The sequence below is a fragment of the Lates calcarifer genome, linkage group LG7_1, assembly GCF_001640805.2.
Source record: "Lates calcarifer isolate ASB-BC8 linkage group LG7_1, TLL_Latcal_v3, whole genome shotgun sequence".
Lineage (NCBI taxonomy): Eukaryota > Metazoa > Chordata > Actinopteri > Centropomidae > Lates > Lates calcarifer.
In genome coordinates, this window is record NC_066839.1 from 380,855 (window position 1) to 395,346 (window position 14,492).

Sequence of the window (14,492 nt, forward strand, 5' to 3'; positions counted from 1 at the left end):
GGTTATGTAACTCAGTGCCAGAGCAGTGGTTTTCATCGTCTTCACTTTCCTGTCCTGCAGCCTGAAAGTTCACGCTTCAGCGACATCATTCTCCTCCCACAGTCCACACACACACACACACACACACACACACACACACATTCTCTTACTTTCTGCTGTATTGAAAGCAGAGATTTCTCCACAGGCTGACAGACACTGAAGCTGCGTCTCAAGTGAAGGAAAGTCAGTGAAGAGAGTTTATCAAAGAATCTGAGTTGATTAAAGTTCATTAAAGCAGTTTATGAGCAGAGATGTACTCCCAGTACTGGAACACAGCTCGGGGACACAGGCTGGATTACAGGAGATACACAGTGAGTATCAGACACTTTTTTCCCTGCTGCTCGGTCAGTCTGTAACATTCACATTCAAACCCTCTTTATGAAAGCGCTGCAAAGATTTAAATTAGAGATTGAATTAAAGAACTTGCTTTGCTTTTATTTTGAAGGTAAAGTCCTGTGACCTCAGGTGATTCTTTATAAAGCTGTCAGTGAAGCAGCGAGTCAAACTCTCTTCATCTTGAGCAGTGGTGAAAGTAACTAAGTATATTTTTGCTGTAGTTGTACTTTAATTGAGTAATTCCATTTCTACTACTCAATACAGTCAGTGGAAATATTAAACTTTTTACTGCACTACATTTAAATGACGACTTTTGTTACTTTGCAGATGAAGATTTTTTCTGACACAGTATGAGAAAAAAAGAATACTGAAGGTTTTAAAACTTTTTGGCTTGTTGTGTCGACTAGAGGCTGTTCCTTTTGTAGAGAACTGTGTCTCTTCTTCTTTCCTCTTGAATGAATGAACTCTGATTTATCTGGTGACCCTTTGGAGGGGCCTGAGCCCTAGGTTGAGAACCAATGGACTAAACAATCTGATTGTATCTGGCATAGTTAAACTAGCTCCATCTGCAGCAGCTACAACAGTATCAACAGTATCAATGATCTGATCAGAGATCAGTCACAAGAGACAGTACATTAAGTACTTTTACTGTGATACTTTAAGTACATTTTGTTGATAATACTTGTACCTTTACATAAGAATGTCTTTCAGTTTACTTGTTATGGAGTATTTTACATAACCATTTAAAAGCCATTTAAAAGACAGAGAGTAAAACATGCAACTGAAAATTAAGAATAAAGAACCTGGTTTGGTTTTAGAAATTCTGCCTCAATCCTGCTGCTCTATAGGCTTCATGGTTCTTAACTGAACCCTGTGGGGACCCTCGTGTTTATGAGGTCTTTATTAAATCTTGTTATGTTGTACTTATATGCAGAAAGTAACTTTCAGCATTTTTGGTAACAAAAGGTGAGTTTTCCTGTGTTGTTCTGCAGGTGGTGGAGGGAGAGACTCCTCTTCCTCTGGGCTCCACGTGTCGCAGGAAACGCCTTCGTTCTGCAGGAGAGGAGGACGATGAGGAGGCGAGGAGGAGCTGCACATCCAGGCCGAACCCCGAAGGCTCTCTGTCGGCTGGCGAACTGAGCTGCTACGGAAAGCCGGAGCAGGAGAAGGAGCTGCAGAGGCTGTGCCAGCGCTGCCACATCATGGCATCACAGCTGAACAGACAAGCTGCTGCTCTGGCCGACACCACGGCCCTGAAGGTCAGCAGCAACACCACACTGTAAAAAATTAATGATGTTTCACAAAGACAGGGAGGACCCAAACTCTGCAGAGGGTCGTTCAGACATGTAACATGGCATGTCAGTCAGATACTGTCTACTGGTCTGTTCCAGTCTGGATCTACTGGTCTGTTCCAGTCTTGGTCTATCGGTCTGTCCTAGTAAAATCTTATAGTGTGTGATCTGTAAAGACTCAGTCAGATCTTCAGTCATTCCTGTAAAGATGTTTTGTTGCCTGTGTGTTGCTGAGGGAGACATGCAGGTAAATGAACACCTGAAGTTCCCTCAGGTCCAGGTCCCTCTTTGGACTCTCTCCTTCCTTTTTCCTCCTTTTCAGCTCTGATTTAATTTGACCGATGCAGCTTCTTTTCACTTCTCTGATGTTGTGTGTTTGAGTGTAAAGAAAAGAAGGAGATGAACTCTTTTTTCCTGAGGGTCAGTGAAGTGTGCAGGCCACGGTGCAGAGAAGTCAGTTTGACAGTGAACTCCTCTGTCAGGTTTTTATATGGAAGCATGAACATCAGAGCAGCTCACGTCTCAGCCAGGATGAGAGAGCTTCAGCTTCTATGGTGTTAACTCTCTCTTTCTCTCTTGGTCCAGAAAACGAGTCACTCTGATTTGACTTCACTGCCTCTCTCTCTCTTTATCCTACTCTTTCTCTTGGTCACTCGACCACTCAGTCCCACTCAGTCGCTCTGTTGCACACACAAACATCAGAAACTGTGTGTAACTTGGAAACAAAGAGGACGTTGGTTCTTCTCTGGTGGAGGTTTAGGTTGCTGGTTTGAATCCATGCACAGGCTTAGAGTCACGTCATACAGGAAGCAGCTACGTACGACATGTATTATCTCGCTGAGCAGCCATTTTGTTTACTGGAGTTTCCTGGACTGGTACCAAAAATGGGCCTCAGGTTGGAGTTCCTTGTTCTTGTAAAAGTTTGATCTGTTCATACAAGTGAAGACTTCTCATGGACCGGAGGTTGCTGAGGTCGGTGATCCACATTGCTGAGACTGATGTGGTCTGGTGGCAGCTTGTGTCGTAATGATGTTCAGGGTAGATCTTCTTCTAATGAAGCCATGATGGCATTATCATCATCGTAGTGAAGCTCCAGGGTGGAGGTGTGGACTTAGACATAAACCTGGTCCTGACTGAACAACAGGTGTTTTTACAGAAGAGATGATGAGTGGCTGTAGTGAAAGCAGAACATCCATGTGGGGTTTGCAGAAGCAGATGGTTGGTGTTCAGAGATGACTGAAGGTGCAGGGGTCACCAGAGCAGGAAGTGAAGGTCCCGCTGCAGTAAAAGCCCCAAGGACCTGCTCGGTCAGCAGAAAGGTGACGCAGTCAGCAGGAGCTTTATGAGCTCACAGATGTGACGGATAACTGGACCTTCATCAGCCAACCACGAAGTGCTTAGTGTCAGATCTGGAGTCAGTCGAGCCAGTTATTACTCTGATGAAGCTCCGTCAGGGTTTACAGCAGAGAGTCAGGAGAGTAGCCTCTGCCAGCAGCAAGAACATCCTCAGTTCAGATCCTAAGTTCAGATCCTGGACTGTCCTGTCCTAACTGAATCTGCAGTTTTCTCTCACTTTTCATCCCGGACCTGAGTTTTCTTTTTTCCAGTCACCGTTGATCAAATTCAACTGAGTGATCTGACACAATCTGAGGAACTAAATTATACTGGTTTTATCTGTTTTACATCAGGGTCATTCTGTGTCAGATCAGACAGGATACAGGAGAGAGGCTGCAGCAGAATCTCAAAGTTTGTATTTATAATGTTTGGCTGTAAAACATTTATGTTCAATTCCATTGTATGGTTTGATTTTTATAAAGTCAGCACCATCCTCTCAGTGAAGCCATGTTTGGACATGACCTCATTAAACCCTGTAGGATGAAGACAAACATGTTCTCAGTTTGAACCATCAACAGTTTGTTCTGCAGCCTGTTGATTCTCTATTAAGAAAGATTTGGAAAATCAGAGATACTGAAGGTATCATAAAGCCATTTATTTCTCCACCCATATGATATCAATCATTATTTTTTTCTGTTATTAATGTTGTTCTAATATCTGGGGACTGTATCTCTGATGGACATAAAGAATAAAACCAGGTCAGCTCAGCAGAAACATGAAGTCATGGACGTTAACTCAGCCCAGAGAAATGATTTTTAGTCAGAGGTATCAGAAGCATGATTTCAGATCTTATTCATTCTTATGTTCCTTTGTTAAACTATAGGTCAAGTGACTAAGTATCATGACCACAGTCTGATGTTTATGTGAAGGATGAATCTGAGTCTGGACCTTTAAACACAGTCAGAGTGAAGCAGTGTCCTGCAGGTCTGAACTGAAGCCCAGTGGCTGCAGGTTAAACAGACTGAGTGTGTTATCTCTGCAGTGTCAGCGTCCTCTGAGGTTCCTCACAGCAGTAAATCTGTCCCCGGGGCCCCTGGTCCCGGCACTGGCCTCAGCCCCGCTGCTAAAAACAGACTGAGAGGAAATCAATACCAAGATTAAAAGAGGCAAAAAACTCCTGATCTCTGCTGCAACAACAGACTTGAGGATATGAAGAGTCAGGTTTTTGTTTTAAAATGATATTTACATGATCTCCACATCTCATCTGTTCAAGCAGCTTTTGTTCTTTAAACAGTGTTAGGTCGATTATTTTACTCCCAGACCTTCACTGCAGGAGGAGACCAGGAGCACTGATAGGTTAACAGGAGGGTGAAGAGAGGAGGAAAATGATGCTGTGATGAAAAAGGAGGCTCAGGAGAGAGAAGAGGAGGAAGAGGAGGAGGTGAAGGTCTTTGGTCAAGGAGGCTGAGACGAATCTGGACTGAAGCTGTTTCCCTGGAGAAAGTCACACATGTTTTTTATTCCTCTGGGGGGAAACTGTATTTTCTGTGTCCTCCACACTCACATCTTGCTTTTACCTTCATTCACTGCTGTGTCCTGAGATGTCCAACCTGAGACAAAAGACCTCATCAAACCAAAGACGTCCTCACCTTTCCCAGCTTCTCTAATATGTCACCACTTTTCTAAAATTATCCAAAAACATCCTAACGCCTTTTTAAACAGTCACTTTCTGAAGATGTCTTCACTGAATATGTCCCCACTTTATAAAACCTGTGACTTTACTTTCTGCCCTGACAAACACTTCAGGGCTCATGTTCACAAAGCATCTATCTCACCACTGAGACAACTCTAAATTGTACCAAAAGTTTCTGACTGAAAGTTTTCTCTTAAATTCTTTTCACAAAGCTGCTGACACCAGCTTCTACTCAGGAAAAGTGAGAACTCCCACATTTAGACTTTTTTCCTGTGGGTGACAAGTTCACAATAACCACCGTGATTGGTTGATGACAGATGGGTCTGTGTGCAGTAATAAATAAACAACACAAAAACTAAGAAACAAACAAAGGCCTGATTATCACGTACAAATTAAATAATGGATCAGGGGCGGTTTTCAGAAGTAGTACATTTTCCAAAATGTATCTGTCTGACCATGTTTGTAGAGGAAATTTGATTTACAATAAAAACTTAAAAGCCACTGTCTCTGCGGTATATGAAGCATTTTGTTGTGACTGTTGTCATGATGAGCAGCCCCCATGAAATACCAGTCGTTATTCCCTCATGATGGAGGCAGGCTCTTATTTAGTTTCTTAAACATCTGACGTGGAACAACAGCAGCTTCTCTTTATGATTCTTAGTTTTTCGTCTGAGTGAGTTCAGAGTCCTCTCCTCTACTTTAGCTTCTCCCAGACTCAGGTGTTGTTTTTAATTCAATTCAATTCAATTCAATTTTATTTATATAGCGCTATATCACAACAAAAGTCATCTCAAGGCACTTTTCATATAGAGCAGGTCTAGACCATACTCTTTAAAATAGGTATTTACAGAGAGAGACCCAACAAATCCCACCATGAGCAGCACTAGGAGACAGTGGCAAGGAAAAACTTCCTTTTAAGAGGCAGAGACCTCGAGCAGAACCGGACTCAGGGTGGGTGGCCATCTGCCTCAACCGGTTTTTAGCCTTAAGGTGTTTTGTGAATACGGACCTTCTGTGTTTTTCATTCTACAGATTTAGATACAGATACAGGACCCACCCCCCCAGACATGGAGGTTGTTCACACACAGAATCAAACAGAAATACTGTGGATGGATGGTTCAGGAGTCAGCCCAGCGCTCTTGATTTAAATAATCAGATATCTAATCAGTCTGTCTTCACTGCAGCTCATTGTGTCACATCTCCTCCACATACAGCTCTGTTTAAACCCCCCAGGCCCTGATCTGCTCCCTGTGTTCAGGCCAAAACACAAACCGGACTCCTCTGATGCTTGTTAGTGTAGCAAGGACTGACTCTGAGCTCTGGACTCGGCCGGCTCATCCTTTCCTGAGTGGCTCGGCGGCCATGTTGAAGGTGATGTGTGGTGACAGGGTGGGGTGAGGATGAACGAGGCGGCGGGACAGTGAGGTGGTGAGGAAACGGGGATGAGTGGACGAGGGTTGAACTGATATCTGGGTCTGATGGAGTCCTTTTAATAACTGCAGAGTTTACTGAACAGTTTGATTGACTGATTGTTGATTGGTATCCTGCCTTAACATTTAGGTTCTGGTTGATGTGGAGACTTCTCCAGTTACTGTTGGTACATGTATCAACCACTGGGGGGCAGCAAACAGAGCAGCTGTTGCACAAATGATGTAGGTTTGTCTGCTGTTGATAGCTCAGCCAGTTTTGATCATACTGGTGCTGTTTCCTTCTGAGAAACATCTAAGCAGCATCAGTTCACAGCTACATGTGATTTCCTCTGAGATCCAGTAGCACTGAGACACATAGACGTTAATGAAATAAATTGATGAAAATGTTAAACTGCAGCATGATGAGGCTTTTTGTTCTTTAATAGGAAAGAGCTCTGAGTCAGCACAAGCAGCGTGACCTTCCAATACTTGAGTAGTTAATTAAAAGATTAATCAGAGGCCATAACACATGAGCGAGTTCATAACGAAGAGCAGAGATGTTTCTATGTCTGAGCTGAATAATCCAGGTTTTAGTGAAACAGAGAGTATGAGTCGATGCATCAGCTGCAGGAATCTGGTCACGTTGTTTTCTGTGTGGAATAAATGGAGAGTGGTAGGAGGGACGGTGTTGCTCTGCAAGTCCTGCAGTCAGCAGGGCATCATTAGTCTCAGTCAGCGGTCGGCCAGCGTTAGAAAACAGCTCAGTTTGGACTTGATTTGTTGTCTCAAACAGATCTGGGGCTTCTCTCTGAGGAGGTGGAGCTTCATCTGTCCTCAAACACAGCCGGTCATTAATCTTCAGCAGGACTCCAGGAGGACGCTGCTCCTCAGGGTTTCAGAATTTAAAGTTTGAAACCATCACATGCTCCGTTTCCCTCCAGTCTGGTGACAGGTTAGAAGTTAGATGTTTCAGTTTTATTCTCTGCTCATCGGGCTGGTGTAATGGATGGTGAACAGGTGTGAGTAAGGAAAGGTTCATGTTAATGTAAGGTGTAAATGTGTTGACTGTGACCTCTGACCTGAGCTCTCTTCTCATCAGCAGCTCTCTAACCTGATGAAGATGTAAAGACAGATGCTCTAACAGTTACAGCGACTGGTAGAAATGTTCCCTTCTCGTCCCTGGAACTCAGCTGTCCAAGATAAACTGGACAGTTCCTACAGGAACAGCTCAGTTTACAAAGACATTTCATTTTCTTTTTAATCCAGATGTTGAGGAAGATGAAGGTTTTCTCCTCTAACTCAGAGGTTTGTAGAAAAGACAAACAGCCTGTAGATTCAGCTGCATCAGAGGAGTTATGAGCAAAGGAGGAAACAGTGTGATGTTGTCCACATCTACATTTAGTGAGAAGATTGTTTCCCTCCTCTCCTGCTGTGTGAGTATGAGCTGATAGAGATAAACAACTGGTGGAGCTGATTCTCCAGTCACTGCCATTAAACTACCACAGAAGAAGATGAGATCATTAACAGAGCTCCAGTCAGAGCTCAGATGACAGAGACCATGTTTGTTCCATGATGTGAGTGATGGTTTCATCTCTTCAAAGATGTCAGAGTTTATGCAGTGAACCTTGGTTTTCAGGTGTAAAAGTTGGAGTGTGGATTAAAACCAAACACTTTTAGTTTAACTTTTTAACAACCAGTTGAACATGTGCATGAAAACAGGTGGAACAACCCTGTCTCTCAGAAATGTTATCATATATTACTACGCAGTTTTCCCCGGCACTACAGATGAATACGATACAAAATTTGAACAGGTTTCAGCATGAAATTCCTCAGCTGATCACTGACATTAATTGTTTTTGTATTATATTAATATGTAAATGATCCATTGCCTAATTAAAAATGAGCTCATTTACTCCCAGAGCAGAAATCAGAACACTGGAAAAAACAAGGATCAAACTTGTTGTAAAGTCTGAACCAGGGTGTTTGCTGTTGCAGTTTAGTTCGATATGAAGGTATTTTGTAGGAGAACGAGCTGTTGAGAAAACCTGGTTCAAAGTATAAATGTATACTGACACATAAGAGTCACCATCTCTGCCTGTCTCTCTGCTGTAAAACACTTTTCCTCGTTCAGTAAACACACGTGACAGAAACATCACGTCTTCGGTGCTGCTGCCTGCAGGTGCTAATAAAATAAAACCCAGTAAAGAGACGTTTCCCAGCAGCTCTCATGATTAATGAGATAATTACAGCTGAGGGAGGCGACGCAGTGACTCTTACCTTCAGCAACATCAAACACACTTTAAAAGAGTAATTAGCAATGAAAACGCTCTGATATCAAGGGAGGGGGATTAGTGCGTTGATTAATGTGCATGTGGAGAGAAATGAATCGAGTGAAAAAATTAGTTTTCTCTCTGCAGAATGAAAAGAATTTCTGTGGAGTGAGATGTTAGTCGGGTTTTCTGTTTCAGTGTTTGTTATAGTCTGTGTGAACGAAACCCAGAGGAACTGAAAGACAAACGCTCTGTCTGCCATCTGTCAGGAAGACAAACTAAAGTCAACTGAGCAGAAATAAAAACCTGCTTTTATCTTCAAGAAATCCTTACAACTGACACTCTGTTCTCAGAGGATATTCAGCACTTTATTGTATATCACATATGTTCAGCTGTCCACATGCTCTTATCCACAGAATAAAAGTTAGGGGAATGAGAATGTCATCTAGAAGCTACAAAACCAAATACATCCATAAAAAATAAAATGAAGAAGGAGCAGTTTCAATCAGCTGAAACTGAGAAGCTGGAACCTTCCCAGAAATCACCACAAACCCCCCTCCACTTATCTCACACTTGGTACGGTCCACCAGGTAAACTCTATAACAGGAGTCCAGATCTGATCAGTCTGGTTTGGCTCCTGCTGGGACTGAAGCTGAGGAGGTTCAGGTAAGAAAATTAACAGAAGTTTAAACAGAGTTAGACTGACCTCAGCATCATGTCTGTACAGCAGCTGGTTAGCTTAGCTTAGCATACAGACTGGAGACAGGAGGAATCAGCTAGCTTAGCTCACCATATGAGACAGGAGGAAGCAGCTAGCTTAGCTTAGCATACAGACTGGAGACGGGGAAGTTGCTAGCTTAGCTCTGTCCAAAGGAAACTGAATCCACCTCATAGCTCTTCTGAAGCTCTGAAACAACAGGCTGGGTTTTCACTTATCGGACTATAAAACAAGTCATTAACACACAAACCACTCACACCATCATGTCCCGCATGAAGAGGTATTCATAAGACAGAACAACAATAAAATCAAACCTCCAGAGACTCAGAGGTCTTTGTTGCTCAGTTAAGAACTGGAGCTTTGTGACCGGCAGCTGAAGCAGATATAAAATCATCTCTGAAGAACACTATGCTCTTTATGATCTTTAAGTTGTTTGTGATGAATTTCATTTTGTATTTCACTTCACTCTGAACACTGGCTACAGTGGTACATGGTACATGTTTGATCAGATCCAGGTGAAGAAGAGACAGTATCAGGGTCAGAGACTGTATTTTGATTTGTCATGTAGCCATTAAGGTCACTGTTCACTTAAAAAAGATACACAAACAAGATAGAGCAGTGTAAACAGGTATTTCACATTTCATTCAGCTGAAATCGTCTCTCGTAGCAGCTGCAGGGTCATGGCCGGCGTGATGCCCCCGCTGTCAGGACCAGTGAATAGACAGAGATTTAAATTCCTCAGGTCTGGAGACAGAGAGGGAGCGGCTGCTGGTCTGGACTCAGATGGTTCAGGACTGAGGCAGAGTCAGGATCAAACTGAGGAGGAGGATTTTAAAGCTGCAGCACGTCACAGGTAACTTCCTGTTCGCTCTCAGCTCAGTATGTTGTTTTATTTCTTTCCTTTATTTAATTCATGAATCTCAGTCCATCCTGTGTGATCAGTTTATATTCACATCCATTCTGCAACATCATGTAGTTGTTGTAAAATACAGATTTTCCTTTTTTAAACCTTCATTTCCCCTTTTTCCTTTTCTAACGCTCTTGATCTTCCTCCTCCTGCTCCTACTCCTCCTTCCTTCAGATGAATCCAAATGTTAAATGACCACAGAGACTAAATGTTCCTTCACCCTCAGCAGTGCGGGTTCAGATGCTGAAGGTTTTTCTGTCTTTGTTTTAGAAGTGAATCCTCTGTGTCGGCTGTTTGACCTCCTGCCAGCTGCTCCTGAGGAGAAAGACACGAGGTCAGAGGTCAAACAGAGAGGCCGGAGATGTCTGGGCTGCAGTGATTTGTTTGTTTCTGTTGTTTCTGAGTGTTCAGAGAGCAGAGCTGAGGATGAAGAGCTGATCTGCTCCATCAGGTCTGATGTGGGGAGGAAGTGGCTAAAGTGTTGTCTCATGGTCTGTGTGTATTGATCGGGCTGATCAGAGCATGTTCACTGATGATTATTGACGTTATTAAAGATACAGTTTCTTGTAGAAATAAACAAGTCTCTTGTCTCTGAGGGAAGTCGTTTAGTGTGTGTGATGTTGTTTAGGAGTTCACAGTCCTGCATGTTCCAGCTGAAGGAATCACGCCCTCACCTGGAAGGACTCAGAGTGATGTTCACAGTTTGTCTGTAACCTCCTGTGGTTGAATCTGAGAGTGGGATCATGTGACCTGTGTGATCAGAGGACTTGTTGAGCTGCTAAGTTTTGCATCTTTTCCAGTTGATTAATCAGTAACTGTGAGGTGGGTGTGTTTGTGGTGCAGCTGTCTCAGTGTGTGGGATAGACATGTATTTGGAGGAGACTGATCAGATCTGTCTCCATCTGCTCCATCAGCTCATTCAGACTCTTCTCTGAACGCAGCAGCAGAAACAGTGAGGTACAGCTGAAGCTGAAGCAGCCATCTGGTTGGTTGTAAACCCTCACAGCTTCTCTGTGAAGGTATCTGACACTGATACTCTGTCCTCCATTGAGGATCGGTGACTCGTGACGACAGAGGGTCAGACCCTGACAGACTGCGCTGTAAATCTACAGACGCTGACAGGTTTATGTCCTGCTGCTGCTGCCGTCGTACACCAGCCTCAGAGTGTGTGTGTGTGCTGAGCAGCTGCTTGGGGAAAGCTGACAGAAAGGCAGGACGTCTGCTGCTGAGGAAGAGTCTTTGTGATGAAGTGAAAACTGAGCAGCTGCTGGAACAACAGGTTCACTGAAACAACTCTTTACCGCAGCAGAGATCTGTGTGGAGCTGCACAGTACCCGTTTCTGTTTTCTCCGTCTGATTTAAAGGAAATCTCAGGTTGTTTCCAGAAGCATCACAACACCAGATTTCTCCCTGAAGACACTCACACTCTGTGTCCAAGCTCTTGAGGAGGTTTAGAGAAGCAGTGATGAAGACTCTGGTTCAGAGCCTGAAGGATCTGAACTCATTCAGTCTGTTTATCTCAGCCCTCTGACATCTGCTCAAAGTAGAGTAACACACAACTCCTCTGCTCAAAAAAACATAACATTTTGTTTTACACACGTTGTACTTTATCTACTGTTTTGTTCAGATATTCCACCACTTTGGTGAAGTTAAGACTTTGGTAAACTTTGGTTTTCACAAAAGATTGAACTTCACATTTTCAGCATTTGGGTCAAATTCTGAATGAAACCTGGGTATGTTATATCCAAGTATCTACTACCCACAGACCTGGACTGAATGCTTCCACATGAAGGTTGTGCTCAGAACGTCTGACAGGTGGAGGAACAGGTTGGAAGAGTAAAGTGAGGATGTTTCATTAGTGTCTGAACATTTTGGATACTGGTTATCATCACCCTGTGTCTTCTCTCTTCACCCCCCCCACCCCCTCCAGGACCTGGCCTACGCCTCCTTCCTCTTCGATAAGCTCCAACGCCTCCAGTGGCCTCGTCGCAACCGCCATGCTTCAGTCGACACCCACTGTGACATCTGTGGCACCTCCTTCCAGCAGCTGAGACGCTTCGCCCTGCGTCGGGCTCTGGGCATCAGCAGGGAGATGACGCCTCGGCCTGCCACCCCCAGTGTCCCCACCACAACCTGCGACCCCCTGGCCCCAGAGGGCGGCTGGGTGGGCGACGAGCTGCCGCTGAAGCAGCAGAGATGGTCATATGAGGAGGAGCAGCAGGGGGGCGGAGCTGCGTGGAGATGGGGTGGAGTTCAGAGCACCTACCTGGGTGGGGGCGGAGCCAAAGGCCTGGCCACGGTTACACCCCTCCCCCTGAATGCACACCACTACCTGGAGGGAGTATGGAGAGTGTCCTGCTGCAGACCTGAACACCAGCAGACTACGGTGAGCAGGGAGGGACACACTGAGCAGGACAACCATCACACATTCATAAAACTGGTCAGACTGAGCCTTTAGAACAGGAGCAGACAGGTGTGGTACAGGTGTGTTTGAGTCCCAGCAGTGCTTAACAAAAATGTCTTTGCACTGAGGGAAAACTGGAGCTCTGCTTAACAGAGGTCATCATATAATCTACACATGTAGATTGCAAATGTACATATGTAGATTATTAACAGTTCTGATGATGACCAGAGCCCAGAAGGCTCATTCATTAAATTATATTAAAAATGATGAAGCTAATACCAAGCAGGAACTCCTGGATTATTGGACATTTGTCAGTGAATGATTGAGACTGAACTGACTTTTACAGCTGATGACAGAGGTGACAGATTCTCTGTCACTTACCTGATTGTAAAGCAGCTGTAATGAGGAGCTGGGCTCAATGAGACCTGATCACAGATGCAAATATAATCTGAGGCCAGAGCGAGGAGGAGGAGGAAGAGGAGGAGGAGGAGGATTAGGATTAGTACTTCATATCAAAGTTTTTTGGCAGACGTCCAGAATTCAGGTTCAAAAACACCCTCTGCAGGACAGAGACTCTGCAGCTGTTGTCCTCAGGGTGGAGCCAGAGAGATTTAGTTTTAACTTTAAATCGCATCTGATTTCACTGATTTAAAAATGAAGATGAAGTTTTTCTCACCGTCCTTCACGCAGCAGAAACAGACAGCAACATACAACACATTCTCTGTGACGTTCACAGACATAAGGTATGGACAGTGAAGTGGGATCAGGACATGTGATGAGGGTCTGATCAGTATCTGATGGGATCTGGTCTGTGGACGACCCCTCAGATGGACCTGTCCTTCACTGATCCTTGACCTCCAGCAGCAGCTTCATCATTCATACAGCTCAGTGTGGATCTATCACCTGACACCCCCGACCCGTCCTTACACCCCGACTGTCGTCACGTCATTATAAATGGACCGTCAGTCTGAAACCTGCAGCGCCCCCTGCTGAGTGCTAACAGGCTGACATGTAGAGCTTGTGATAAAACACTGACTGTGCTCCAACCTCAGCTGAAGTCATGTTGTCAGAGATAATGAAGTTCCCTCTCGTCACAAACGTTTAATAAATGATCTCTGTCCAAACTCAGAGACTCTGATATCAGATCTGATTATTTCCAGTTCCTCCTGTGACTCAGCTCTGCAGACGCAGTAGGAGCCTCGGCCTCATTATCACCCATCAGCTGCAGTCTGAGGACCAGAACACAGACCTGCACTCCGAAGACCAGAACACAGACCTGCACTCTGAAGACCAGAACACAGACCTGCACTCCGAAGACCAGAACACAGACCTGCACTCCGAAGACCAGAACACAGACCTGCACTCTGCAGACCAGAACACAGACCTGCACTCCGAAGACCAGAACACAGACCTGCAGTCTGAAGGTTTCAGAGTTTCAGCTTTAGAGCGAACACATGACAGATCATCCTTCTTGTGATGAACATCTCTGGTGTTGGACCATGACTGTCTCATAAACCCTGAGCACTGACCCCCAGACTTTAATAAAAACACTGTCCTCAGGAAGAGACTAAGACCTGACTCTGCCTGTCTGTAGAGATTTATATATATATATATATATATATATATATATATATACATATATATATGTATGTATATATATACACACAATGACTGACAGCTACACTTACACACAACTAACTAAAGCAAAAACAACCCGATTAAACTAAACTGAACCAAACTGAACACGACCGACTGCTTTGAAACAGCTTCAATCAAACAGCCAAATCAAAACAAACCAAAAACCTAAAAAAAACAGCTGCAGTCTGTCAGTGATCCTCTGTAACAGACCTGATGTTTGTTGGAGGAGATTCTGTTGTGTTGAGGCATCTCGGCTCAGGTTTGTTTGGTGCCGGCGGTCGGTTCGTCCCGCCGGCAGCTCTCTGTAATCCTGTTAGCTGGCCGAGCGTGTCCCAGTCAAACAGCTGAATAATGGACTCCCAGTTTACCACTTGCTGTTACCACGGTAATCCACCGTAACCAGGCCACGGATCTGAGCCCAAAGACGAAGTGAAAAACAGAAACAGAAAAG

At 44.3% G+C, this 14,492-nt stretch overlaps 1 protein-coding gene across 2 annotated transcripts in view; it reads left to right on the forward strand.

Annotated features, from left to right (window-relative positions):
* The first annotated feature begins 1,357 nt into the window (after window positions 1-1,357).
* The window catches only part of kif26aa (kinesin family member 26Aa), a 53,281-nt gene continuing 40,146 nt past the window's right edge, over window positions 1,358-14,492 (forward strand). For both annotated transcript variants that reach the window (XM_051071545.1, XM_051071546.1), the window contains exons 1-2: window positions 1,358-1,634; window positions 11,930-12,385. In XM_051071545.1, the coding sequence (XP_050927502.1) occupies window positions 1,578-1,634; window positions 11,930-12,385 (513 nt within the window). In that variant the 5' untranslated portion in view covers window positions 1,358-1,577. The remainder of the gene's footprint in view (window positions 1,635-11,929; window positions 12,386-14,492) is intronic.